Raw genomic sequence first — 26,762 nt, forward strand, 5'->3', positions numbered from 1 at the left:
ATGCACACTGCTCTTTGTACTTCAGCTGTACTGATTTCATATCAAAGTGCTGCCTAAATTGTGGGTCTTTTCAAGGTTCTTTTATTCCATGTGGATGTGTCTGGTTTATTTTGACCTGGTGTGTTGTTATGTTTGTCTCTTTTAAAATGTTACTATATAATTTACTATTTAATATTTAAATTTATACATGTATTTTTAGTGTTCTTTGAAAGTAAGAAAGCACGTTTTGGCCATGTCTTTAATACTCATATGATATTTTTGATTCATCTTTCCTGTTTTCCTGATACTGACAAATGGCCAGCTAAACATTTAAAATGTCATCACATTTTTTTAAATATCTTTTCAACCAGATTCTTATTTAAAAATAAAGTTGTTTTAAAAAAATGAGAAGAGCCATTGTTAAAAAAAGACCTTGTATTTTGAAGACAAGTAGCTTACAAAGGTATTTTGCTTTTGAGTGAAGACAATGACGGTCCCATTCAGATTGACATACTGTATGTACAGTTAATATCAAATTCACCCCATATCCACTTTCCCCAGACTGCAGTCTTTACACAGTCCACTTGACTCATTACTCATCGTTTAAAAAAAGGTGAAGTTGGTCACATGCACAACCTCTTCCCACTACATGGATTCATGCCGTCATGTCAAAGAAGTCCATGAAATAGTACAAAACCCCCCCAAAAAACACAGACTTAATGACAAGATTGTTTTTTCCTCTGCTCTCATCCAGAGAGGCAGAGGATCGAAGTCCTCTTCCACCTTCCAGCTCTCATGTGGCGATGCTAGTAGTCTCCAGGACACACTGCTGCCAACATTATCATCATCTTCTCTCCCACACCCATGCACTCATACTGAGGATACGATAGTCAAGGGTGCTGGAAGAATGTTTTAAGACACGCTGAAGATGAAAAGGCTCCAGGCTCTTTGAACTGTCACCGCTGAGCAGCTTGTAGTAGCTTCAGAAAATTCCCAAGCTCAGCAATTCTTCACAGAAGAAACTCTCTGCTTTCATGGCCGGTGGAACCTGGAGAGACAACCATGCAGACAAAGGGTGTGTCAAGGAGAACTGTACAAATTGTGAGAACGAGGTGCTTTTGTCATCATATCCAGCTATGGTTGTAGCTATTAATCAGGTATGTGGGGTTATTTTTAGCAGTCATTAAATGCACCGATGGGTTGGACTGTTTTCCTCCATCCTCCCTCTGGGTCACTTACAACTCAAAACAAGGACGATACCTGATGTCCAATCAAGCTTAAGCAAGAATTCTGTTAGCATTTCTGTCTGTCAGACATTACAAGATCTCAAGGGGACAACCCCCTCTACCCTCGGTTTAGAAGCCCTCCCATCTAGCTTTAGCTTCTCAGAACCTATTGGATGACCCGGGGAGCTAAATTTAGACGGCTGATGCCAAGAATAGACCAAGCACACATTCCCCAATGCAGACCTACACCTCAGTATACTGACCTTGTCAGGTGTTTGCTTGAGGCATGCACTTCCATCTCTGTGCTTTTGAACTCGTTCAGCTCTTTTCTGATTGCAGCCTGTAGGAAAGTGAGAAAAAAGCATTAGTGCATCCCTAAGTGCATCATCAGTCATTGGAGTGCTTTAAACAGCAAAGTGACAGCAGAAGGAAGAGAAAATATTATCAGACGTAAAAAGTTTGAAAAGGGGATTTGGTAATTTAAGCTGATAACAGCTATATGTCATGTAGATTGCCCTGGTGAGCAGTAGGTCATATGGCTGGGAGTTGGGGTATGGAGAATTTTGTTCTCACACTGGCTAAATAGTGAACTTATTTTGGTGATAAATCCAAGTGATGACCAACAGGTCAAGTGTCTTTTCTGATAAATATTACATCTGCCTGTGTTCCATACGAACACACACCTTGTCTGCTGCTGAGAGCCGGGTCCAGGGCTTGTCTGCTCTCCTGTCATAGTCCTGAGCTTTGGCCACCTCGACATAGTCACTAAAGCGAATCAGAATCTTTCTGTCTCGCAGTTCATCCACCGTGGGCCGCTGGTTGAGCTGCAATATACAAGAAATAAGACAAGAATTTATAACTGGCTAACAATAGGTCTATATTAACAGAAGTCCTCTGGTTACAATGTTATGTTATAATCGATTTTAATGGAACAAACTAAATACGTAAATATTAAATCACAGAATTACGTACCTTTCTGTTTAGTCGCTGTTTGATCTCCCTTCTCTCCTCTTGCTCCGTCTGGTCATTTCTCTCTGGGTAAAGAAAACACCCCAGTTAGAAATTGATAGTGTATAAAGTAAATGTTTTATTAAAAACACATGAAACACTACTAGGATTTGTTTTAATGCAAAAAGTTAATGAGCACTGGTCCATCTATGGTTGTATAACCAAATTCGTTAAAAATCTAATTTAAAAATCTTCAGCTCGTCTCGTCTTTAACAGGCTTCACAGTAGAAAGATGAATCTGCAGTCATGCGTTCTTCTGCTCCTGAATAATGTCCCACAGTGGGTAATCTGTACTGTTTTGTTAATGTTTTACTGTGTTTGATTGGGGCTTAAATACGTTATATTAAAGTCTAAATATTGTTATTTACTTAAATAGGCGTGAGTTTGGAAACAAATCGGGAGTGAACTTACGTTTGAGGATGTTCCGACTCTCCAGCTCCTCCACATTCGGTCTCTGGCTCAGCCTCCTGCGGAGAAACACCAGAACAACGTTTTGTACCATTGTGACTTCAACTGTCCTGTCCTATCTCCTTTAAACCGGCTGTAGCTTCTTCACTGTTCTCGTTCTCGAAAGGAATCCCCTATGTCTCCATCTCGCATCCAAACCGCGACTGTGATGCTTGGGCAGAGGCGCTCGCCACATCTGGGATAGTCAGCGGAACGCGATTCTCCTGTTTGAGAAGTCTCCACCAAATTACTGTTTGTTGTCAAGGTGCTGCATCTCAGGTGCAGCTGCCGTATTGCGTTTACTTTACACCGGCGCCGCTGCTCAGACTCTCCTCTCTACAGTCCGCAAAGACTCCAGGCGTTTTTGAGCTGAGTCGTGATGGGCTGCTGGGGCGCGACTTCCCCAGTCTCCCTGGTTACTGCATACATAATGAGTGAAGGCGGAGCTAAACGGCTCCTACTACCGGCATCCCCAAACTCCGCCTGATGTACACCAGTCTCCTGGCACGTATTACACTCCTTTGTTGAACTAGTTGATTTTATCTTTAGTCATGTAAACAACATCCTTTTTCATTTTAGGACATTTTTTTCAAGCAAGGAAATAAACTAGTTTAAATATTCAAAATACCTATTTATGAGCCAATTCAAATTTAATCGTTGCTATGATTAAACATTGAGATGTAAACTGCCTTCTTAGGCTGTCTTGTTTCCTCACCATCAAAGCATCCAAAAAGTCTCCAAAATCCAATATGTTCCTGGAGTGTGTGTGTGAGTGTGAGAGAACTATTTATACTTTGTGTAAATAATAAATGTAAGCTGCACCACAGGGCTCAGCTCCAGACAGCATGTGGCACACCCTGCAGCACACCTCCAGAGGTGGAAAGGACAGAGAGGGACAGAATGCCGCCACACAGCAGGACTCTTTTCATCCCTTCACTAAAGCTAACTCTGGACACTTTATAGTTCTTTCCTGTAAAAGATCAAAGGTAGGTCACTGAAACTCAGACTTGCAAAAAGCAGTTGTGAAAGCTTGATGTGGCCTGTATGGTCTTCTAGCCCCTATCAGTACAGTTTCATTGGGGCCTGAAAACAGACCCCACCATTTACACAGAAAGGCACCAAGTCCCCAAATGTATTATGTAATACGAAACTGTCTTGTGTCTATGATTTTTATCTTATTTTTCCAAAGTGAAAATGAGAAGAGGTGGATAAAAGTCAGGATGACAGTAGTGTCCAAAGTGTGAAGTGTGTTATTTTCAACCACTTCAACACTACTCAGGCAGTCTTTGTTAATTAACACATGTGACTAGATATCCAGAAATAGCATGAGAAAGTATTTACTAGTATGACTCTAAAAGATTAAAAATGAAACACAAATACCAAGAATGTTGTCTATAACAACTGCAGCTCCACTGTGCAGGTGTGTAATAATTTCATTTTTATCAATACAAAAAAACCTACAAAATAGTAAATATATCATGGTTATTGTTGCACATTTTCTTTTAGCTCCCCTGTGATGTTAAACCTATCTGGTGTGTTCTAAGTGACTATCTCCAGATCTCATCAGGTGGATAACATCTTAACACGACGACTCTTTTGCTTCACGACTCTATTATGAATAAACAGAGAGACAAAATGTCCCCACAGCCTTGACAGTATTTATTTATATAATAGATGAAAAAGAAAATCACTTCCAAAGCTCCAGCGAATATGTACATCCACTGTATTATTGACCTGGTCGTCGAGTTGCTTAGCAACCAAGCTTGGTATCTTTCTGCAGAAACTCACACTTCTCCCTAGCAACATGCTAATGGGGGTTTCACTGTTACACACAGAGCTGTATGTGCTTTACAGAGAATCTGTGGCTATTTTTAGAAACGGTATGCTTTCTTTTTTTGTCTTGTTTTAGTAATAAAGTCGTGTGTATTGATTAGTGAGTCAAAAGAATCACTAGACTTTTTTACTCCGTGGCATTCTCAGGCGACAAATGGTTTATCTGGGATGCTGAAATTATAACTACACAAACCAAATAAACGACTCACTGTGGTTTCTTACATTTAGTTTTCTGCATCCAGATTTAGTATATAATTGCAGAAATATGATTTTGAAAGGTATCCCCAGAATGCAGTAATGACGCATAAACACCCGTTGGCGTTAGGGTTTCCATTTCCCACTCAGGATGTTCTGCAATAAAATGAGTTAAAATAGAAAATCTAATTATGCCAGCCAATAGAGGGATATAAATTCCCTACAAAGGAATGGATAAACAATGAGTTGGTGGCAGAGGCTTTCAGTCTTTTATTTCAGCTGCCAACTGCGCTTGAAGACAAAATTGGCCATTACCAGCTTTCTTCCTCTTTCAAGTACAGTAGCAGCCCCCATCTTCTCCTCCTCTCCTATTATTTCTGCTGATATAACTCCCTGACAACACATTTCTGGAGAGAAGTGAGTGCACCAGGAGATGCATTATTGAACAGTGTCAGGAGCTAAAATTAGAAACGACAGAGAGCGACTGCAGCACGCTTGCTAGACAGGGAGTCTCCAAAGATAGAAAGGTCGTCTATTACTGACACAATGGTTAGACGAGGTGTCATTAACTACCATACGTCCTGATGCTTTTTTCAACTCTAACAGTGGAGATGATCTGCACATAGGCTGGGGACGGGGGGAAGCTGGTTGAACATCAAATCTTTCGAAATCTGGAGGAGGGTGTGATTGATTGTTATTCTGTATAAATGCCCGAGGGAAATTAGCTTATTTATGTCTTACACTTATAAATATGAAGTCCCATTCAACACTGAGCTATATTTAGCCAGGATTTTCCTCCCAAAAATGGTGCAGTATGTTTTCAATTTATGCACATTCTGAAATGTAGCATAAAAATATGTCTGAATGCATATTAAGGTATACAAATGTATTTAGACCGTCACAAATTACTGATCATGGCATGTATAATACCTGTAGTCCAACAAAGCTCAAAAGGGAAACTGCAGCTTTTTTGTGAAACCTTTGAGAAGTGAATATATTTCCCACTACTGCTCAAAATTGTGGATAATTGACAGTGAAGAGATTTTGTTGACCTTATTGACCTCCATTTATTCCATTAGAAATAAATTCAAAGGGCTATGTACCCAGTGTTGACCAACTTTGTCTTTGTATAACAAGCTCTCACTACTGTGCTACAAGCCGAACCTCTCTGGCTTTAAAGCACTGATCCTGTGCTCCATCCCAACCTTGACATAAGCTGTTTGCCTCCAGATTTGAGCACCTACTAAGTTTATCTTCTCTCAAATAATGTAACATTTTGTTCTAATGATTCTAATAATAGATTGTGAAGGCAGTATTCTTAGTTCTCTCGAGACAGACGGTAGATCTAGTTCTGCAGTACGTGGGTGGCTCTGTGCTTGGCTGGGAGTTATTGTACTACATGTTATGTAATGCTGTGGCATGCCCTTGTTTGACACACTGGTGGTAAAAATCCTGGGTCTTGTGAGACATTTAAGACTGCTACCATCGGTGTTTGGACATTATGTTTCTTAGCTGTACTCGAAACACAAGGTGTTCCAATCATTTCCTGCCTGGACAGCACACATACAATTGTCAGCTGTGTGTCCTGAACAAAGTGATTTCCTGGAAGTGTCTTTTTCTTTCTGCACTGGATGCATCTTAGAAATAGTGAGAACATTCTTTCTTTCACGAGCATGAAAAAATCTACAGAATATGTGCATATTTCTTATGCTAAAGGATTTCAAGCACCTTATTCCATCTGGCGCCTCACTTTGAATAGATATCCATGTACAAGGTCCCTCCATTTCGTGAAAAATGATTATATGCTGGGGTGGAATATATTAGAAGCTTTTCATGCAGAACGGCTCCTCTGAGCAGTAGCGGATTACACAACATAAATCAAGCGTGTGTAAAACAATCAAATAATTTTGTTAACATTTTTTTCTCTCACTTCCAAAAACTGTTTGGTGTTATGTAACTGAAACTGTTAAGCATGTACAGTAAGTTTATTATTAAATATATTTAACCATGAGCAAGTAGAAATTTGAAGTTACATTTGATATTTATATCATCAGACAATGTCCATTATGTTCAGCAATGAGAAATGAAATGTGAACTTTACCAAACATTACTTCTTGCTTACTTGGCTAGTTTCATCTCAATCTGTTGGCGGATTTCTTGGCGCTCCTGGTCACTCCTTGCTGGAAAGATATTCCTGTCCTCTAGCTCCTGCTTGCTGGGCCTGTTTCGTAGTTTGACAGCAAGCAGCTCCTTTCTTAGTCTACGAGGAAGTGTGCCTGCAACGAGGCGTACACATTAACACACAGGAAGCTTTTAGCGTACTGTATAACCAATGTTGTAGAGCTTTGCAATAATCCTCCACCTTTTCAAATCCAGACACTATGTAAATGTACTGTAAAAGAATGAAGCGTTCCAGTCCCTGATCATGAAAATGCCAATGTCTGCTTAAACAAACATCCTCAATAAGTGAACATTATGTATTCTACAGTTTAGAAGTTTATGCACAACGACATTTGTGTTGTTTGCTTTGTACTGCAGCACATTGGAAATGAATTGCAACATGAACATGTAGAGAAAAAAAAGTGTTTGAATATGTTTGCATCGGTTTTAAAGTATGACTCGTAGCCCTTTTTATATGCAACTCCCAAGGCTGGATTACCAAATGAGCATGCCAGTCTATGACTAAAGATATTAGATTTCTACAGGCCCCCAGGTTATTTGTGACAAATGTGAGCTGGTTTGTATCCTATGACACAATACAATACGATCCAGTGTACTTTACTATCCCCATTGGGAAGTTTTTCATGGGCTGATGCAGCTGCAATGCTTTATCAAGACATCAGGGAGAATAAAACATTTTGTAATATAAACCACATCTACGTTGTTTACATTAAATTAAATTGGACTCTAATTAATTTTTGTGGGAATATTTAATACTAAAGAACAAATTTAACAATAGAAGCGTGACGCTGGTTCAGGTCCACCTTCCGTTTGTTTTTGCATGTTTTCCCGATGCCTGCATGAGTTAGGTTAATTGGTCACTCTGAATTTGCCCTTAGGTGTGAATGTGAGTGTGAATGGTTGTGTTTGTCTCTTTGTGTTGGCCCTGAGATAGACTGGTGAGCTGTCCAGGGTTTATCCGGCCTTTCACCCAATGACAGCTGGGATTGACTTGAGCCAGGGGTCACAGTGCAGCTGTACATTACTCACATCGTTTGACCCACTTTTGCATTGAAAACATTGATTTTACTTCATAATCTTTTATTATTTCGTTCCTCAAACTAATTGACAGAAAACCAGGAGACAGAATAAGGGTGCTAGTTCATCACTGAAGCTCTAAGCAATATATAGTTATAGTTAGTTATACGTGGTTAAAACAGCCGTATTTTTGACTGTAAAGGATGACAATGAAGGGACTTCATTTTCTACACTTGTTTGTTGAATACAAATGTAAGCACATTCAAACTGAAGCCAATGACACACTAATTCTAACATTAATTTTAAAATACAAAACAACAGCTCAGATCCAAAAAGAAAAAGCCCAAATGTTTACAGACTGCTGTTAATGATACTTTTAAGTTCCTCTACCTACCAGAGATGACAGACTCATTCCAGCCATCCAGGTCGGTGGGCAGGCCTGAGGTGTTGGAGAAGCACTGGTCCAGCCGCACATTCTCCTTGTTCTCCTCTGCCTCCTTCTTGGGCCAGTCGGACCCTCCACCACCCATATAGCCTCCCACCAAAGATGATACGTGTTGGTTTTCCGAGCTGCAGGAGCGAGACAGCCGTCCATCAGAACACCACAGCCTTGGAGGGGAGCCCTGCTCACACCCTTCATGGACACTGCAGAGACACAATTAGTAAGGCAAATGTAGAATTAATGTTGGTAACTGTTGATGAAGCCGAGGTAAACATCCTGATTTTACATGGACCTTTATGGTAATATAATCCTTATAGCCTATTTCCCTCATCATTGTATGTAGATCATAGTATGTCTAAACACTGAAGCTTAGAAAAGCAGGAGATCCTCACAAAATGTCATGAAAACATGGTGGAACATCAGCTTCTCAGTGTCCTCATAAACAGTTGGGCTTCAAGCTGTAGCCTCACCTCTCCTGTCTGTTCTTAGAAGCAAAAGCTCTCTGCAGCTCCTCCATAATGCAGCTAGGGGGCATGGGAGGATGCATTATATTGCCTAGATGTGGGGACCCTGAGGGATTGGCCAGGGGCCCTCGTAGTGGCAGAGTCATTGAAGCCATGCTTTCTGTGGACCTCGGTGGAGGATCCTTGGGGAGGTAGGCGTTGGGCAGGAGAGCGGGGAGAGACATAGGACCTGAATCTGTAAGGGAGGGGAGAACATAATAAACACTGGAGATTAATTTTAATGCTACGAGGGCTAGAATTTATCTTGCTGAGCGGAAGTTTGGGAAACACGTTTAAATGATTACGCATGGAAATTCAGACTCGGTGCTTACTGTGTTTAGCATGAGAGGGAAGTTAAATGCATGTACTGTAGGAGAAAATATAAACAGAGAAAAATGCAAAGGTTTGTAAAGAAATGAGAACAAACCACTGCTGTTATCTGTAATGTGTCTATAGTATTTATGTTGTAATGAAAAAAATATTAATAAAGAATTAATAATTCTTTTATAATACTTGAATTATAATGTTCGGATAGTCTTTCATTTTATTTTAGGAGAATTATAATCACATTATAATCACAAAGTAAGTATCTAGATACTTGCTGTGGCACTGAGTTTTGATGCTGGTAGCAGAGGGCATCTAAGACATTACTCTGAACTCCCCCATACAGTAGGAGTTTAAGTTGAGATCTGGTAACTGAAGGCCTTTTTTTTTTTTTTTTTTTTTTTTTTTTTTTTTTTTTTACTTGAGCTTGTCATCACTCTCCACATGTTTTCTAAACCTTTTTCACCCATCTATGGCTAAAACTGAGGAAAACAGGATTATTTTACAACCCATTCCTTACTTTTCCTTTACCTCTCAACACTCACCATCTCCACTACTCAGCTGGGGCAAATGCTTTGGAGGTACTTGTGGTGGGGAAGTTCCTGGAGCAACGTCTTCCTCTTGTCTTTCTTCCAGCTGCTCTGCCATGTCCTGCAGCCTCTCAGGTAATTCCCCGGTGGAGTTCACCTGCTTGTCTCCCTCTTCCTCAGGTAGCAGTACATTGTCCTCCACCCGTTCACAGTCCTGGAGAGGGGCAGCTAGTGGAAAACATTAACAAAGAGGAAAAAAATCTGAACCTAGACCTTTACTACAATGACCTATGGGTCTGTTTTGCTGGTTACCATTTAATATTTTAGGTTACTGCTGTATTGTATATACATATTGTAGACATTTGTAAACCTCTAATTATTGACCTACTGAAATGTCATTGAATTGTCTCTGCTGCCCTCTAATGGTACATGTGTAGAATATAAATTCAAACGCGTGTCTAAAAAATGTTGTTTAGATGCTTTTAAATTTTATTCAGGATGTTAAATAAAACAAAATCAACATATACATTATTATTGTAATTATTTTAATAAATTAGTATTATTTAATTTTTGTTGCTGATGGTGTAAAAATATGAGAGTAAACGATACATCTCCAAATTGATCATAGCAATCTCATACATTCTCATGGTAAAGACTGGCTTTTGAAGCCGTGTAATCAGTAATGTTTGATGTCTGAGCTTCTAATATACAGTGAGATATTGTCCTACCTAAAGGGGGGTTCTCCTCCTCAGGACCAAGGTATTCCACACTGCTGACTGTGAGGTTTGGGTTCAAAGGTCCTCCAAATCCTCCAAGCAGGACTGCACCTTCTGAGCAGCAGCCCTGAGTGGGGGAGTTCGGGTAGTGGCATAGAAGACCGCTGGATAATGCTACATCTGTAACACAATAAGAGCAAAAAGGTACCTTTCTGTTTTGTGTGTTGATACTTTTGTTAAACTGTTAGGCATTAATCTGAATTAATTTTTAGCTATTGTTTAAAATAATTGTCATGGGAAATTTGCGAATGAAAGAGATGTTGCAACACGTATCTCTTATCTCACATATATGACTGTACTACTAGAAGCACCGATGTTACTAACTGTCCCTAAATTATATTGTCTCCTTTATTCAATGACACGGTAAGAACATCACATTTAGCACTGTTTTCTTTACATTAATCCACATTTTTTAGATCAGACACACAAGATAATTGTTACTGTTTCTTATATTTCACGTTTATTGTATCATGACAATGTTATTACATTGTGTTTATCATTATACCAAGTTCAGTTGTCCACATTTATAAAAGTAGAATGGAAGCAGATAATAAAGGCATTTAGTGGAGTTTTGTTACACTTTGTCTCATGCAGCTCTTGTTTGTGTCTCTTGTGGTACCTTTGAGTCACAGAGCTAGGCATCCAATTTTCTATACAAAATTAAAATAAAATATGTGGCAGGAAAAAAGAGAAGTTAACTTAGCACTTCCTTGTGTTATGAAAATATTTTAATAATTATAAAGATTGTTACACAATACATATTTTTAACACATTTGCTAAAACGTAATTTTACTTTCACTTTAATTTACTTTCACTGTAATTGCATATATACTGTAGAGAGAGAGAGCAACAATGTTTAATATATCAGTTTGAGAAACAAGATAATTTTTCACATTGTGAATGGAGTGTTTTTTCATATTCATTTGAGGATTAATATAAATACTGCTGCAAGCACAGCAGTAAGTTTTGATAAATGATGTTCAGGGTTTATCAATAGAATAAATGAGGTATTTCAGCACCTCTATGCCTGCAAGTAGTGGTTGTTTCTTCTTAGATTTTAATTGCACCCGCTAGTATTCTGCACATCACTATGGCTTCAACAAAGTCAAAATCTGTAAATGGTCCTCTGTAGTCATTATACACTGATGAAGATCTGATTCATTAGAGTACATCGGGAGAAACATTTGAGAGTGCATCTGTTTTTGGTTTGGAACCTGAAAATCTACAGCCTCCCTTCACCAAACCACCCTACAATGTACCTGTGGAACTCTGCTTGAGCTTCTCGTTTTTCTTTTTTCTCCACTTCCAGGGCTTGAAGATTCGACCCAGAGTGGCCAGTTTGCTGTTACGTCGGATGGGTGGAGTGTGGACGCCGGTCACCAGGCAACCTGTCCTCAACACCCTCTGCTGGTCGACCACCTCTACTACAGACACAGTAGAGAGGGAGAAGAAGCCCAGAGAAGTGTTGTTAGATGACAGTGGTATGGACTAGGTGAGGCCAGAGAGAAGGTGAGAGAAGGAAAGCAGAACACAGTCAGTATGCTCACCTTACTGAATAAACCATGACAAGCATTATGAAGAGACTCATTTAAAAAGAATAATTTGATCAAGGCACACTGCGTCATGGCATTTAGTTCACCGTGAATCCCCTCCCTCTGAGCAATACGTCATGTATCAAAATAAATTTCTCTCGCAGTCCAAGTTTGGAGGAAACATGAGTGCACACAGACAAGTGTGCCTCATAAGGCTACAAACGATGCATATCCCTGGAGACCAACAGGTGTGCCAGCCAGGAACAGCATTAGACTCTCCCTGGCAAAACAGGGTTGAATGTTTTAATGTTTCAGTCTTTTTTTTGCTATTATACTCATCCTCTGCTACATTTATATATAAAATATTCAGGAATTATCCATATTCCTTAATGCTACATCAAAAGCAGAGGCAACCTTTGACATGCTACAGTAATTTTGTTATTCCATTTCATTAAGCCATGATGATTAGGGTATTCCTGTCTGTCTTTATGTCAGTTTCTCAGGATGCACTCATCTTCATGTTGATGTTTAATCAGATAAATAACTCTTTCGTCATTGTTGAAACCCTTGAGTTTCCTCAAAAGTGTCGCTATATGAAATACACATACACACCAATATAAGAGCGCCCATGAACATCAGAAAATATGCAGCTGATGTTTGAAAGGAGAGAGCTAACACTGAAAAAGAAGAGAAGAGAAGAGAAGAGTACAAAGAGATAGCTAACTGCAGCAATAAGAGTAATGTCCATGATATAAATTTATCTATGAGCTGTCCCTATTTACGGAACTACCATCCCATCACAGATAGTTCTTTTCTCTCTTTGAAGAAAGCATGTATTTCAATGAATGATGTCTCTGACTCATATCAGGCAGAATATAGATTCATTTGCGCACATAGCTGCTGGGCTGCCCACATCTAGTCACAGAGAGGCACAAGAAAGAGGAAACATACAATAATTGTTATGTATTTAAGACAAGAACAGACCATTTCTGCCTTCAGGAAGCTGATATCTTTGTTCAGATATTCAGCTGAGGAAGAAAGAAGGATTTGTGATGGGGGTGGTTGGAATGGGGTGGGGGTGTTTTGCAGAGTGGCTTGGGGTGTGATGTGGAGTACAGTGGAGGAGGGAGATTACAGCTGACTCCTTTTCTTGGGTTTTTTTCTGCAGCCCCTAGCTCCTTCTCTGAAGATCACGGGTAAGGATGTGAGAGAGGATGGTGGTAATGATTGGGGGTGGACAGAAAAAAGGACATCATGAAAATGATGGGAAACTAGGAGGGGACAACTAAGAAAGGAGAGGGGGACAAGAAAATAAACAGGCAAAGGAAAGTGAATGAAAGGAAGTGATTGAGAATGGAGCATAAAAGGGTGATTTGCAGTTTCAAGGTTGACCCTGAAAGTTTCTGGAAACAGGTCAGTTGCCCACCCGTCTCAGTGGGTCATCATCACCACCACTGTCACACATACAGCACGGCAGATTTGGCGCAACACGCACAATCCAGGTCAAGCTTGGGGGACATGCACCCAGTCGCAAAGAGGGAAAAAAAGCTTTAAAGGAGAGGGGTAGTAGGAGGGGTAGAGGTGTCTGTGTAAGAGGGAGAGAGAGAGGGTGTGTGTAGAGGGAGAAGGAGGAGGTGGGGTCAGGCCTGCTGCTGTTGCCATGGTGACCACGTCCAGATGCTGCCGCAGCAGTGGGAGCCAGCGGGAGGAGCGAGTCACTCTGTAGCTTAGAGGAGAGAGGAGAGGAGCCCCCTATACAGACACTGCCTGCCACATCTAAAATCATTGGCAGCACCCAGTGCATTATGGGTACGGAATGAAGGCACATGGAGGATGAGATCTGTCTGCATTTTGAAAGAGGGAAGGAGATTGGAGGAAGGGGGGAGGAGGAAAAATGGGGGATTCCATGGAGAAGAGGAGAGAAGGAGAGGTGGGAGGGGGCTGTTGCTATACGGAAGAGCTTGCAGGAGAATTTAGCCTTGTCCAATCATGAAGCAGCTATTTGTAATGCATATCAAGTAACTCTTTATTTTTCATAGAAGGGGTGGTTGCTTAGAGAAATGACTGGAGTCTGGGTTGAGCTCAGGAATTGGGTGAAAACACATGCATGCACATGGAGATTTCCTTGATCCGCCATATGAGGATGTATCAAAATGTGTGTCAGATAAGCATGAATGAGAACTACATGCACCATGTGGTGACGATGTGCGGTTTTAATTAATATGCTAATGCGAATAGGATTTGTTAAATCCATGTGTCATGCTGATGCAGTGGACCAATAGAGCGTTTGCTGCATGACTATAGTCTCCAACACTAGTCTGACAGTAAAAGTCTAATCAGTTGGTGGTGTTACATTAGATAAAATATTAAATTGCCAGCAGAACATATAATATAATTCATAAACAATCCCTGGAATGCAAGCAAGTGTAAACTATGGATGCTAAATTCTACACTGCAGCAGTGTAGTGTGAAATGATTTAAGAGCAGAATAAAGTAGGCAATACTATAATGTGACTTGGCAAGAAAACTACAACAGAGTCTGTTAGTGTGCCACTAGGGACCACACCCCACTTAACCAGCTTGTCAGCACATTCAGCAGCACAAGATCTCTCTCCACATGTACATGCTGGGCCCCTCTTAGGTGCCAGAGGTGAGAACTTCTTCTTGTTTTTTAATGCAGTCTATAAATGAAAGGCAACTTCTACAAAACACACTTTTTTTTTAGCCTCTTTTGTTCTGTTGTGACACTGACAACCACGAACAGAAAGAATGTGAGTGAGCAATGAATGTAACAACCTTTTCAGGCTTGCTATGAAAGGGATTCACACTGAGAGCTAGGAAGTTATCAATGGCACCAGTGAGGTTGTATGAGGCAAAGCCTTAGTTTGCTGAATCACTTGAGGAAGAAGGTCGAAACTCTGTCCGTAGTATTAAAAAATAAATCAGAATCAAACAGTACTTCACGGAAAATCAACACTGCTTGCATCATTTGAGTGCATTACAAGCACACTAAACATCAAGTATTTATTTCATGTAACAACTTATTTAACAAGCAGGTGTTTAAAACTCAGCACACAAGCAGCACTTCTAAAATATTGATGCTCAAAGGCCTTCAATCCTGTTAAGTAAGTCTGAAAATACTATGTGTACTATAAGTTACTGCTCAGTGTAAAATGTTTTTTCTTGTCTTCTTGTTGATCTGTTAGCTAAGCAAAATCCAATATTGTAACATTTTTAGCCATGATGTAAGTCAGGCCTGTTGACCACACCAGACCACACAGAAATATGTCATTTTTGTGTTGAAGCACAATACATCAACAACTACAGAACTCCATTACTGATATTTAAATTCCCTCAGTGCCAACATGTCATACTATTATTGGATTTTTGCTCAAAGCGCCAACGTGCTTAAGTTCAGCTTCACGCAGCTGCTACCACAACTGTAGGCTCTTGTGACTATATTGTACCTGTTGAAGGCACCTGAATCTAAATGCAGATTCCCTAATAATGAAACAGTATATCACTGTGCATCATGCAACAACTGCTAAACACTGTGTATGTGTTTGTGTGTGTGTGTGTTTTGGTGGTCTAATCACTTCTATAAATAACATCAGACCAGCCCATTGACTCCCTTCGTCTCCGCATGCCCCACAGACCCTGGGTTCCCTCTGCCACCCTTTTCTCCTTTCACCCAGGGCAAGTGACAATGTGCCCTTGAATGGACCACCCCCTGACATGCTGCCACGCCAAATAACTTTCTCGCTTTACCCCCCTGGCTTTACAACTGTGCTGCCATCTGTCTGTAGCCCCGCTGCCTCAGGGGCCCAGCCACAGCCAGGCCACACAGCTAACGACTTGCAGGGAGAGAATGGGCGCAGAAGTAATGTAAAATAAAGTGAGTATGAATGAGAGAGAGACTGGGATCAGTAAACAGCCATAGAGTGATAGAAAATAAACACCTACACAAAACTTCAGGCTCTAAACTGTTTAATATTTAATAAGACATTAATAATATCTGAAAGCCTCATCTAAAATTGAGTGAAGTATTTGGACACCTTTTTCCCATATGACCCTAATCCACCCTGATGGCACCCAGGTCATGTCATTGCTTTTCTATTTTTCATGTTTTTCTTGTTTATTTTTAATATAGCAGAAGGTAATGGACTACTTTAGTAGTCCATTAGTCGTCTTACATCCCACCCTGAATTAAATTGTTTATAAATTTCTGGTCTAAACAATCAAAACTAGCTGTGTTCCAGATGAATGTGTTAAGATGACTCATCCGCAAGTGGATGTTTTTTGGTAGAATTTGTTTGGGAAAGATACTCATTTCTGGGAAAAGATGGTGTCATGGTGTAAGGCTACATGAGTCTGCAAAGGTCAAGCCTCTGGATCATCAACATGATTACAGCCCAATTGTGAAAACCCAGCGTGTGAGCTACTGGCATCAAGAGAGGGAAATGATGTCAGTCCGGCCAGTAGCCAATAGGAAGCGCCTGAGGTCCTAGTTTGTTACCATATGCTCATCTCAGCTTCTGATAAAAGAAGCTGTTTCTCCTTTTTCTCTTGGGAGCTTAGATTTTCATGAAATTTAGTGGACAAATAGAAGTAGGGCCATGTACAAATCAATATACTTTGATAGAGACTGTAGTAGTTGCATAAACAAGTGCATATTAATATCTGTGTCACGATATCACTGAAAAAAAAAGTCTTAAGTTATAAAGGGGCATTTTCCCAGGTTTTCCACAATGAGATCTGTTAGTACAGTGGTTTTGATCCTGTGTCATGTCTTCTGTCTCTGAGAGCACTTTGACTCACACTGTTTCATAGTTGACATTTTTGTCCTTAGTGTGATTCTCAAAGTAATACCTCATTACAGCATTTACTCTAAATGGTTTGTAAGAATTTTAAACCCGTGTTTTTCTATAACATTATTATCCATATTTTTAACTAAGTAAAATAATCAGTTGAGGTTAGGAAAAAATTTCTAGTTATTTATTAAGAGTTTAGTTGTCAAAATGTGAGCTGCGTCATCAGCTCTGTGTGGGTGTGGTTTGATGAGATGTTAATGACAATGCTGGAAATACAAACAACAAAACCTCTGTCATCACATTTTAATTTAATGTTGATATCTGATCTCCTTTTTCCAACTAAGCATTTAAACCAATAAGTAGAGCACAGACAAAAAAATTCAATCATTTTTTTCTAGATAAAGTAATTTAATATAAATTATGATTTGAAAAATGAAAAAGTAAAACTAGTTATTAATACAATATTACCTATGATAGGGCTGCAGTTAACATTAATACTGTAAATAGTTAATACTAATAATAATTCATTTTATTTATAAAGCACTTTACATTTGTTAACAAATCTCAAAGTGCATAACCACCGGTTACACAAAACTACTTAAAATATGTGCACACATGAACAAGCACAGATACATATTTAGATACAGACATGCAACCGGAAAAGCAGAGGCAACCTTTGACTAACTGAGAAAACCTTGCTGCAGTCATTACAGTGCACTAAAAGTGCTTTTCCTGTCACCCACACAACAGGACGAGCCACAAAACACCCCACCAATCTGCAATCTACCAGAATACAAAGCAGACCCTGAATGACTCTGGGATGCAGTCCAGTCCAGTTAGGTTTGGGCTACTTTCCCCTAATAAAGAACATCGTCGTATTCCATCAGAGGCTCCTCCAATCAGGTAATGGAAGTCTTGATTCACCCGTTGCACCTTACACTGTTTCGGCCGTGTATCATATCTAATCTAATAAACTGAAAGATTCACGTTGACTCTTTCAGCTCCTTTTGTTTCATCACAAGTGCTGCTTGAAAAAGAGTTTCCTCTTCACAGAAAGATTTTAATTATGAAATTACAATTTTACACTCTTCTGACTAAAAACTGGGTCCTTGAACAACATCTTCCTCCTACTTACTCACTTTTTTTCTCCTTTCCCAGTTGATGCACAGGTAAGTTAGCCATGGGCCTGCAATGGGGCGTAGGTGTTTTCAGTCAATGATGATATAGTTAGAGACTCCAGTGGCAGAGTTGGGTGGGTGAGCAATAGTGTGTAACTGATTTAGGTCAATGCCTGAAAATATTTATATAAAGCATACTGTGTCTGTGCATGGGAGAGAGGGGGAGCTCAGGAGACGAATATTCAGTGTGAGCACATGAGTATTGTGTACCTGTTTTTCAGTCTACACTTGACAGCGATGCTGACTGCTCAGTTCCACTGGGCACCCACTGCTCTGCAGGGAGAATGGCACTTTGTGGTCTCCAGGCAGGAAAGACAGTGGGAGGTGCACAGATGAACAGTACAAACCACCACTGTTAGCGCTGTAATCTTTAAACAAGTTCCCACTTCAAAAATACCACTTACATTCGGATTCCCTCAAGTTTGCAGCTATGTGAGTATGCAGCAAATTGGGCTTATTAAAAACAACTTGATTTTTACACCCTGAGCAGTAGCTGGACTTGTGCATGTAGCTATACTAAACAGCAGTCTGTGCAAAGCTGCTAAAGAAAACACAAAACTGAGTTAAAAATAGCTTGGCATTTTTCAGCATGTTGTCTGAAAAGCTGTATTTATCCCATGTGCTGGACCTCGAACAGATCGCACAGGGCCAGGATGAACAGGGGCCAAGACTCTGCAGACATCAGTCTGTGCACTGTTCAGTACAAATATATACTTGAATGGGGAAGTCATTACATGCATGGTCCTATTAGTCATTATTCCATGTAATAAATATGCCACTAATCACCTTATGTGTGCTATGGCAGATATAGGCTTCTAATAGCATGAGGTCAAACAAAAGTGCTTCCTGTTTTTTAGAGACATTTCAATAGAAATGTTACAGTGATATTTCTCCATTTATGGCAGCAGTGAAATCTATGTTCTTAGTAATGTACGACATGGTTGTGCACCTCATTGATGTTTGACAAGATTTTTTAAAATACATAGATAGATTACATGTGATAGATTTAACTAAATAAAAACACAAAGTAGGTTCAAAATATGACAATTGCATAGTTTTAAAAAAAATGCTGCTTTGGTTTGTTTTGGTGTGATCGGAGCAAAATGACTGAGTCTACAGTGAATTCTGTTGTGAGAATTGTCTGGAACTGATGGCAGACAGGAAAAGAGTTGACAAAAGATTTTACCCAGTTACTAAAACACATTCACTTGTGTGACCACACAAGTGTTCTGCAGTCACACTATGTCAGTGAGATGACTGGTAGACAAACAGGTTTGGGCCATAATGAATCAGTGTTGATGAAGAAGTTTCTAGAAGCTACTCACTCATAAATACTGGCCGAAGACTCAGTATTGGCCACAATTCTAAAAGCACTTTTAATGGGATTAGATTAGAGCCTTTGGCTTACATGGATGTATGGGACGATTAGATTAAATGGAATTTGTGCCTGGATCTGCACAATGTGCTTTCCTCATTAATGTGTCATCAGTGCAAAAACAAATTGCTGGACCTCTTTTTTTTCCCAGCAGATCAAGAGACCGGTTGAGTCGAGGCAACTGCGATCCAGGACAAACTTATCAGCACTCAGAGCACGGCCCTACTCAGCTTAGCTGCCTGCTGCAATGCAAAGCCTGGTGCTGTCCGTGGTGCTGAAACTCACCCTACTAGTGTACATGTGTCCAAAATCACCATACATTCAAATTCTGGTGGAATACGTCATTTTCACTATTTTATGTGAGTGTCTCTATAAATATCAAATTATTTTCACAACACGGATAAAGGTCAAACTTACTGTATATGATAATTCAAGTCCGTGGTGAAATAGTATTCTGATGATCCATAAGTCACGAAGTGTAATTTGCAAATTATGCTGATAGGTTCTCTCTGTGTGGTTTTCATGACACAATCAATGTATAAGTAGTGCACATGTAATATTGACTCCCTGAGATTTAGCTACCATGATGCATGCCTACAGGAGGCAAAAACAGATGAGACAAATCTGAATAAATATTTTGACTTTGCCTCGTAACAAACTGTATATTGTGCTACACAGAATTCCCTGTGTCAGTGAGGGTGCAAACCAGTGGTTCACAGGTGAAGAGAACTTGAACTCGTTGCTCCTTATTAGAATGTAGAACCCCTTATAATTTAGAACTCATGAGTCATGAGTCATTCCTGGGATTGTTTTAGGTTTAAGCTGAAATGTGGCAGACCAATCATTTATTTACTCATGATTAGGCCCATTTCATATTTTTTAAAATCCCTGTTTTATTTTACCAGTACTGTTGTATTTTATGTTCATTTATATGTGTCATGCTTTAAGTATTTTTTTAAAAGGCTCCATCTAGTCACAGGCCTAAAAATATAGCTTAGGCTTTAAATATTGCTGTGTTTTTTATCCCAGAAATATGTTTTACTTCACACACAATCCAGCAACACAATGAAAATCTTCGATTCATTTCCCTTTTATGACTGTATTCCTTCTAGTACCGTTATCTTATCTGAGTATGTATTTAATTTGCCATCTCCTGAGAGCTCCTGATGGAAATGTTCAGTAATACTGTAGTGTAAGAGCCTATCAAACAGGCACTCTGTGGAAGGCCTCACACCACTTTCCCTCATCTCCATGTTGTTTTCAAAGCCTGTCAGATCACACCTCGGCTAATATAGCCGCACAAGCTTTACCTGCATCCTATTTCTCTTTTTTTACTCAATCTTTAACATTTGGCTCCCTACTGCTTGTTCCCTATGTTTCTCTTCCTAAGACAGGTGTGTTTATCAGTTTTGGGGCCTAGGACTGCCCCATGCCCTCTTCATCTATCTTTGACTGAATCTGGCAGGTCGTTGGCAGTGAGGGACGCTGCGGCTACACACAGGTGTGAGGATACACTACATCGATTTAGGTGTGTTTCTGTGTGCAAAATAGGGAGAGAGAGATATGCATGATAATGAAGAATGCTAATATCATCTTACGCTGCAGGGTCCTTCACCTTCTGTGCACAGGGCTTTGGATTGTCTTTCAGTTCATTTTTGTTTTTATGACCAACAATTTCACACAATTTCACTCTCACCTCACATAGTGTCATTTTGGCAAAAATGCTCTAAAGAGACACTGTGCCCACCCAGCATCAAGCAGCAGACAGATTGGTATTTCAACGGCTAGTTGCTAACCTAAGACAATAAATACAAGGAATGGAAATATACTGTGGAAGGGCCAATGTAATGGTCATGGCAAAAAACAGGAAACCTTTTTTCCTCATTTACAGGGCAATAAAAGATGATGTAAAATGCACATTACTTTTACGTTACTGCTTACCATTTTGCAAAACATACTAATCATTTACAACTCCAATTCCAAAAAAGTTGGGAAGATGTGAAAACGTAAATAATCAACCCATATTTTATTTACAATATATTACAACCAATTCAACTGGCATTGAGCGAATGTTAGAAATTTGCCTGAGTAAAAATTATATAGATCAAGATAAAAAGAGAAATTCAATACTCTTACTTTAACTGCATAATTTTAAAGCCTAAATACGATCCAAGGAAGGCTGGCCAGGTACTGGAGCTCATGCAGTGGCTTCCAAATCAGACCCACACAGTCAGACAGCCTCTTTGTTAATGGTGTCCTATAGGCTATCCATCATCCCACTGTAGCCAGTTAGCAATTAGGACAACTTCTTGGCTTTCTTTCATTAAAGACAGCCTCCTCCTCATCTCTTCTCTCCTCGCACTTTCTCCCTCTCCTTTCTGCTTCACTGACTCAAGCTCTTGTCCTTTCTTCACTGTTCTTCTTTTTTCTTCTAAAATATGTTTCCAATGTTTCACTCTTAGCTCAAAATCCTTCACACTATAGTGCATACAACTTCCCGAACTCCCTTTCACCTCAGCCTTTAGAGGCTAAATAGCTCCATTATATACTGTCTATACACGGGGGTCTCTGACAGGTGTTCAGGGCTGCTCGGGTCTTCGTTCTTTGCTCTCCACGAGCTGTCTGTTAAACTGTCTGACTATCTTGTTCTAGCAAATTCTGGCTGTGATTTTGTGATTTTTTTTTTTAAACATTGGCTAGTCTGCACAGACCTGCCAATTCTCCTGCAGTTCAATGCACACATGGATGCACATGCACATAAACAACAGCCGCAACAACACATGATTCAAATCCTGTCAAATTTCCTAATCTGCTCCCGCATCCACAGGGAGCAAGCATGATGTAGCTCTTTTGTTGTTGTTGTCATTTCTGTGCTTCATTTTCATGGGTAGCTTAAAGACAGTAAAGGCATCCACAGAGAGCCGAACTTACCAAGGCGTCCAGATGCAGCAGATCCCCATTCACTACTGAGCTGTCGCAGATCCACAATGTGAAAGTACATAAGGCAGGACAACATCATGCTATTTTACACGTTAGGCCTCATACAGCCCCTTTCTGTGGCTTCATTGTCGTTAGAGTAGAAACAAAAATTGGCTGATGATGGTGGTCTTTATGTTTATATGAATGTTATCACATTCATATCACAGTAATACTCTACCTTTTACTGTATGTGAACAAATTTCAAGAATCATCAAGAGATATGATAAATATGGTAATATACTGTCTACTATGTGTCTAACTAACGTAATTAGTTATTTGGCTGAAAATAAATCTTGAACGTTAGTAACCATTGCTTAGTGATTTATCAGTTATTTATCAAAAATGTACTTTCTTGTTCCAGCTTCTGAAATGAGTTGAATTTACTGGTTTCTTTGCAGTGTTAAAAGTTCTTGTTTTCTCTTTGTGTTTTGGACAGTTTGTCTGAAAGAGCAAGAACTCTGGAGACTTGGACGATTTCGTTCAAGTTTTTCATTATTCATGTTTTATAGACTACACCAAGCAACTGATTCACTGAAACATAATCAATAGATAAATAAATAATGAAATGAGCTGAATGCCTCTCCACAAAGCATTAAAGACGATTCAGGAGAGACAGCACCCCTTTAAAAATATAACTACATATTTTGTCAATATCTTTGGCTGTTTAACCAATTTTGTCACAATAGTTTTCGCAAACCTAATAATAACACACAAAAAAGGGAAACAACAACATAAAATATAGCAGTGAGAACTGTTTGTTGTATGATAAACATTATTATTTATATAGTAAAATGATCTTTTGTTTGTGGCGAAAACTTAACACATCACCTGCAACTTTCCCCTGTGGCTGTGAAGATCACACTGTTTTCACATTGTTATAATACTGAGTGGCTTATAGTCTGTATACACTATAATAACATACAAAATACAATAATACAGTACTGACATTTTCATTTCATCACCGTGCCTACCAACTACAGAATTAAATGCCTCAATGCAAGTGTAATATCATGGACAGACAGTGTCCGCTGTTGACCTTTTTGCAACATTTACTATGTTCCACAAACTCAACTACATCATCCAATAATAAAAACGAAATATTTCACGGGTGTTGCTAGAGTGAAGATGGCTGAGGATGTACTTTCTTTTGATTAACTTTGTCTCCTTTGTCTCTCTGCTGCAAAGGGGAGAAAAATTAATAACTCCACAGTGGCTACTACTAACAGGTGGCCTTGACTGAGTCACAGCCCCTTAAGGCTGCCCATGACAAATCATTGGTGACTCTGTTGTGAATTATGGCTCTGATACTGAAAATAGGAAGTAAGGACTTAATTAGGCTGCATGTGATGTAGGTGCAGGTTGTTCATCTGAAGACTAAATGAAGCCGCAGTGTAGATCAAGACTGTATCCTCTAAGCTTTGTCGTGTCCATGAAGCTTGATTTGTTCTTGTGTTTTATTGTTTTTCAGTACAGTATTAATAGTTGTTTTCCATTTTTAGGTTTTCTGCTGATTATTGTATTGAAAAAAACAAACATTAGAATTATTGTAACATAACTAACTCCAACAATGACTCCAACAATACACAATACAACTATTCAGTTTACCACCACCAGTCACTTTTTTAAGTACACTTGTTCAACTGTTCGTTAACACAGATTCATTTTATTATTATAATAACCAGTAAAGCAGTAAATCCAAGAAGCTTGAACTTGTAAATGTTGTTATTGTTCTTCAAAAACATGACTCAAACGGTGTCTCAATTATGAAAATAGTTGACTGGTTTCCTGCTCATTTGTCAATGGGTTAAGCTCCTTTAGTAAGTAGGAATTTCATTAGCCTTACAAATTAACAGTACTATTGGATACATACTGTAGCACATGGAGCCAATCTTAAAATTGTTTGTGGAACACACGAAGAACGACACCACGTCTTGTTGCAATTTGTGTCTGAAAGGTAAACTTGAATTCACAATTTTCAGAAAAACAAACAGTTTCACTATGTGTCTCTGCTTAGTGTTGGCCTGGCTTAAACTAGACACCATTGTGTCATACTGAAATATTTAGAGGCTTGAACTGAAAATAGTGTTATTGTTTTGTGGTGTTATGACTCTCAGTTAATCTCACTTTTATTTTTAGACCGAAAACCTTCGCTGTTCCTCTCCCTACTGTTTTATCGAGTCAACATGTATGAGCCACAGCTGAAAGGCAGTGAGTTCACAGGATGTCACTACAAGATAATGAAAATCATTCACAATCAATAGATAGATAGATATTTGCATGGATTGACAATTACACAGATGTTTATTGTTTTACAACTGGTCCGTTGTTATCTCACATTTTTTCACAACTTGCCTAGCTTATTATTTCAAACCTCTAAGGTCTCACAAGTCTAACTTTCTTAATTAAGATGTTCTAAAACATTCTAAAACAGCACAACAGGAACCGGATGCTACTTAATGATAATTCAATGTGTACTTCTTTATTGTCGTTTTGTTATACAGCTACTCGTTCAAAATTTGTTGCTTATTAATTTATTATTCTTACGTAAGAACTTCCTGTGGTACTAATAGCATTTTATGTACATTGTTACTCCTTCATTTTAAACAGATTCGTCCTAAATGGGGACCACATTCTTTTAGACTTACTGACTCAGAATTTCCCTTATTTACTCATCAACGCCTGAGCAAAAGGGGGGTATTATGTACAAAACATTACTCTGGTTCAGGTTGAGTCATCATCACTGCGCAACATCTGTTTACACCGGGTTTGATATATCTCCTTGTTCATTATGGGGGCTCAACTTATACCTGAAATCCTCAGAGATACTTGTGATGTCAGATCTGAGAGGATTACCCAGGTATCAATAGGACCTGAAGGAGGATGAGACCTAAAAAACAATGATCAAAGAGCACTGGTGGTTAAACCAGACCACCTGGGTCTGACAGGTTTAAGCTGCTATATGAGCAAAGATCCGCCATGTTTACGTTATGAGCAATAGGAACATTATACATCCACCAGTCACTTTTTTAAGTCGACCTGTTCAACTGCTCGTTAACGCAGAATTGTAATTAGTCAAACACATGGCAGCAACTTTATGGCTTTAGGCATGTAGACATGGTCAAGACCATCTGCTGAAGATTCAACCAAGCACCAGAAAAGATGATTTAAGTGACTTTGAATGTGGCACTGTTGTTGGTGCCGGACGGGCTAGTCTGAGTATTTCAGAAACTGCTGATCTTCACTCACAACCATCTCTGAGGGTTACAGAGAATGGTCTGAAAAAGGGAAAATATCCCAAGAGCAGCAGTTCTCTGGTGAAAATGGCTTGTTGATGCAGGAGCTCAGAAGATAATGGCCAGACTGGTTTGAGCTGATGTAAGACAACAGTAGTTCAAAGAACAACAGAGGTATGTAGAAGATCATGTCTAAATGACATGTCAAGTCTTGAAGCAGATGGTCTACAGCAGCCACACCGTGTGATGCTCCTCTCGGATAAGAACAGGAAACCAAGGCTACAGTTCACAAGGACTCACCAAATTTACACAATGGAAGATTGGAAAAATGTTGTCTGGTCTGATGAGTCTCAGATTCTGTTGCAAGATTTGGGTGGTGAGGTCAGAATTTGGTGTAAACACAAAATAACAAAACCATCTTGCCTTGTTTCAATGGTTTAGGCTGGCGGTTCTGGTGTAACAGTGTGGGGATGCTGCTGACCATGTGTATGCCTTTATGACCACAGTGCACCTACTTTCAGCAGGATTAATGCAACATGTGACAAAGCTAAAAGCATCTCAAACTGGCTTCTTGAACATGAAAATGAGTTCACATTAATTGCCTCCACAGTCACCGGATCTCAATCCACCAGAGCACTTTTGGGATTTGGTGGAATCGGAAATTTGCATCCTGGATGTGCAACTAACATATCTGCAGCACCTTTGATGTTATCATTTCAGTATGGACCAATATCTCTAAGGGAATTTTCAGGACCATGTTGAATTGATGCTATAAAGAATTAAAGCAGTTGTGAAGGCAAAAGGGGGTAAAACCCAGTAGGGGTAGTTGGTCATTTGTATCTACAGTAATGCTAAAGCCATTAGTCGATAATTCCCAAAGTCTATTTACAATGCTTTTGGTCATTTGTTTCTTAATTTTGTTATTTAATGGCCAGACATGCAAAACATTTGCTGCTTTATACTAATTCATGATGAGGTTGTTTTTCTTGTTTTTCTTGTCTCATTATATGTAATAAATTGGATACGGTTTGGATTTTTACTGTGTCGACTTGACACATCCACTTTTTTAAAATGGTGATGCACATGTTTTACTATTTTTACATTTATTCAACAAAATATAAATGATTTAATGTGAGAAGTTAAATCAGTAAATTGATTCTGGCAGTTGCAGCATCTGCACTATATTTGTCTGT

General features: G+C 39.3%; 1 protein-coding gene across 2 annotated transcripts in view; it reads right to left on the reverse strand.

Annotated features, from left to right (window-relative positions):
• Window positions 1-431: 431 nt before the first annotated feature.
• phactr3a (phosphatase and actin regulator 3a) overlaps window positions 432-26,762 on the reverse strand; it is a 28,987-nt gene continuing 2,656 nt past the window's right edge. Inside the window, exons 2-12 of one of the 2 annotated variants that reach the window (XM_067526792.1) lie at window positions 11,721-11,882; window positions 10,414-10,581; window positions 9,701-9,913; window positions 8,799-9,027; window positions 8,281-8,531; window positions 6,811-6,964; window positions 2,625-2,680; window positions 2,178-2,239; window positions 1,889-2,029; window positions 1,469-1,545; window positions 432-1,027 (exon numbers count right to left, since the gene is read on the reverse strand). In XM_067526792.1, coding sequence (XP_067382893.1) covers window positions 1,012-1,027; window positions 1,469-1,545; window positions 1,889-2,029; window positions 2,178-2,239; window positions 2,625-2,680; window positions 6,811-6,964; window positions 8,281-8,531; window positions 8,799-9,027; window positions 9,701-9,913; window positions 10,414-10,581; window positions 11,721-11,882 — 1,529 coding nt within the window. In that variant the 3' untranslated portion in view covers window positions 432-1,011. Of the gene's footprint in view, window positions 1,028-1,468; window positions 1,546-1,888; window positions 2,030-2,177; window positions 2,240-2,624; window positions 2,681-6,810; window positions 6,965-8,280; window positions 8,532-8,798; window positions 9,028-9,700; window positions 9,914-10,413; window positions 10,582-11,720; window positions 11,886-26,762 lie in introns of both variants that reach the window. The other variant, XM_067526791.1, reaches the window with a different exon arrangement.

The sequence above is a fragment of the Channa argus genome, chromosome 13 (assembly GCF_033026475.1).
Source record: "Channa argus isolate prfri chromosome 13, Channa argus male v1.0, whole genome shotgun sequence".
In the NCBI taxonomy this organism is placed as follows: domain Eukaryota; kingdom Metazoa; phylum Chordata; class Actinopteri; order Anabantiformes; family Channidae; genus Channa; species Channa argus.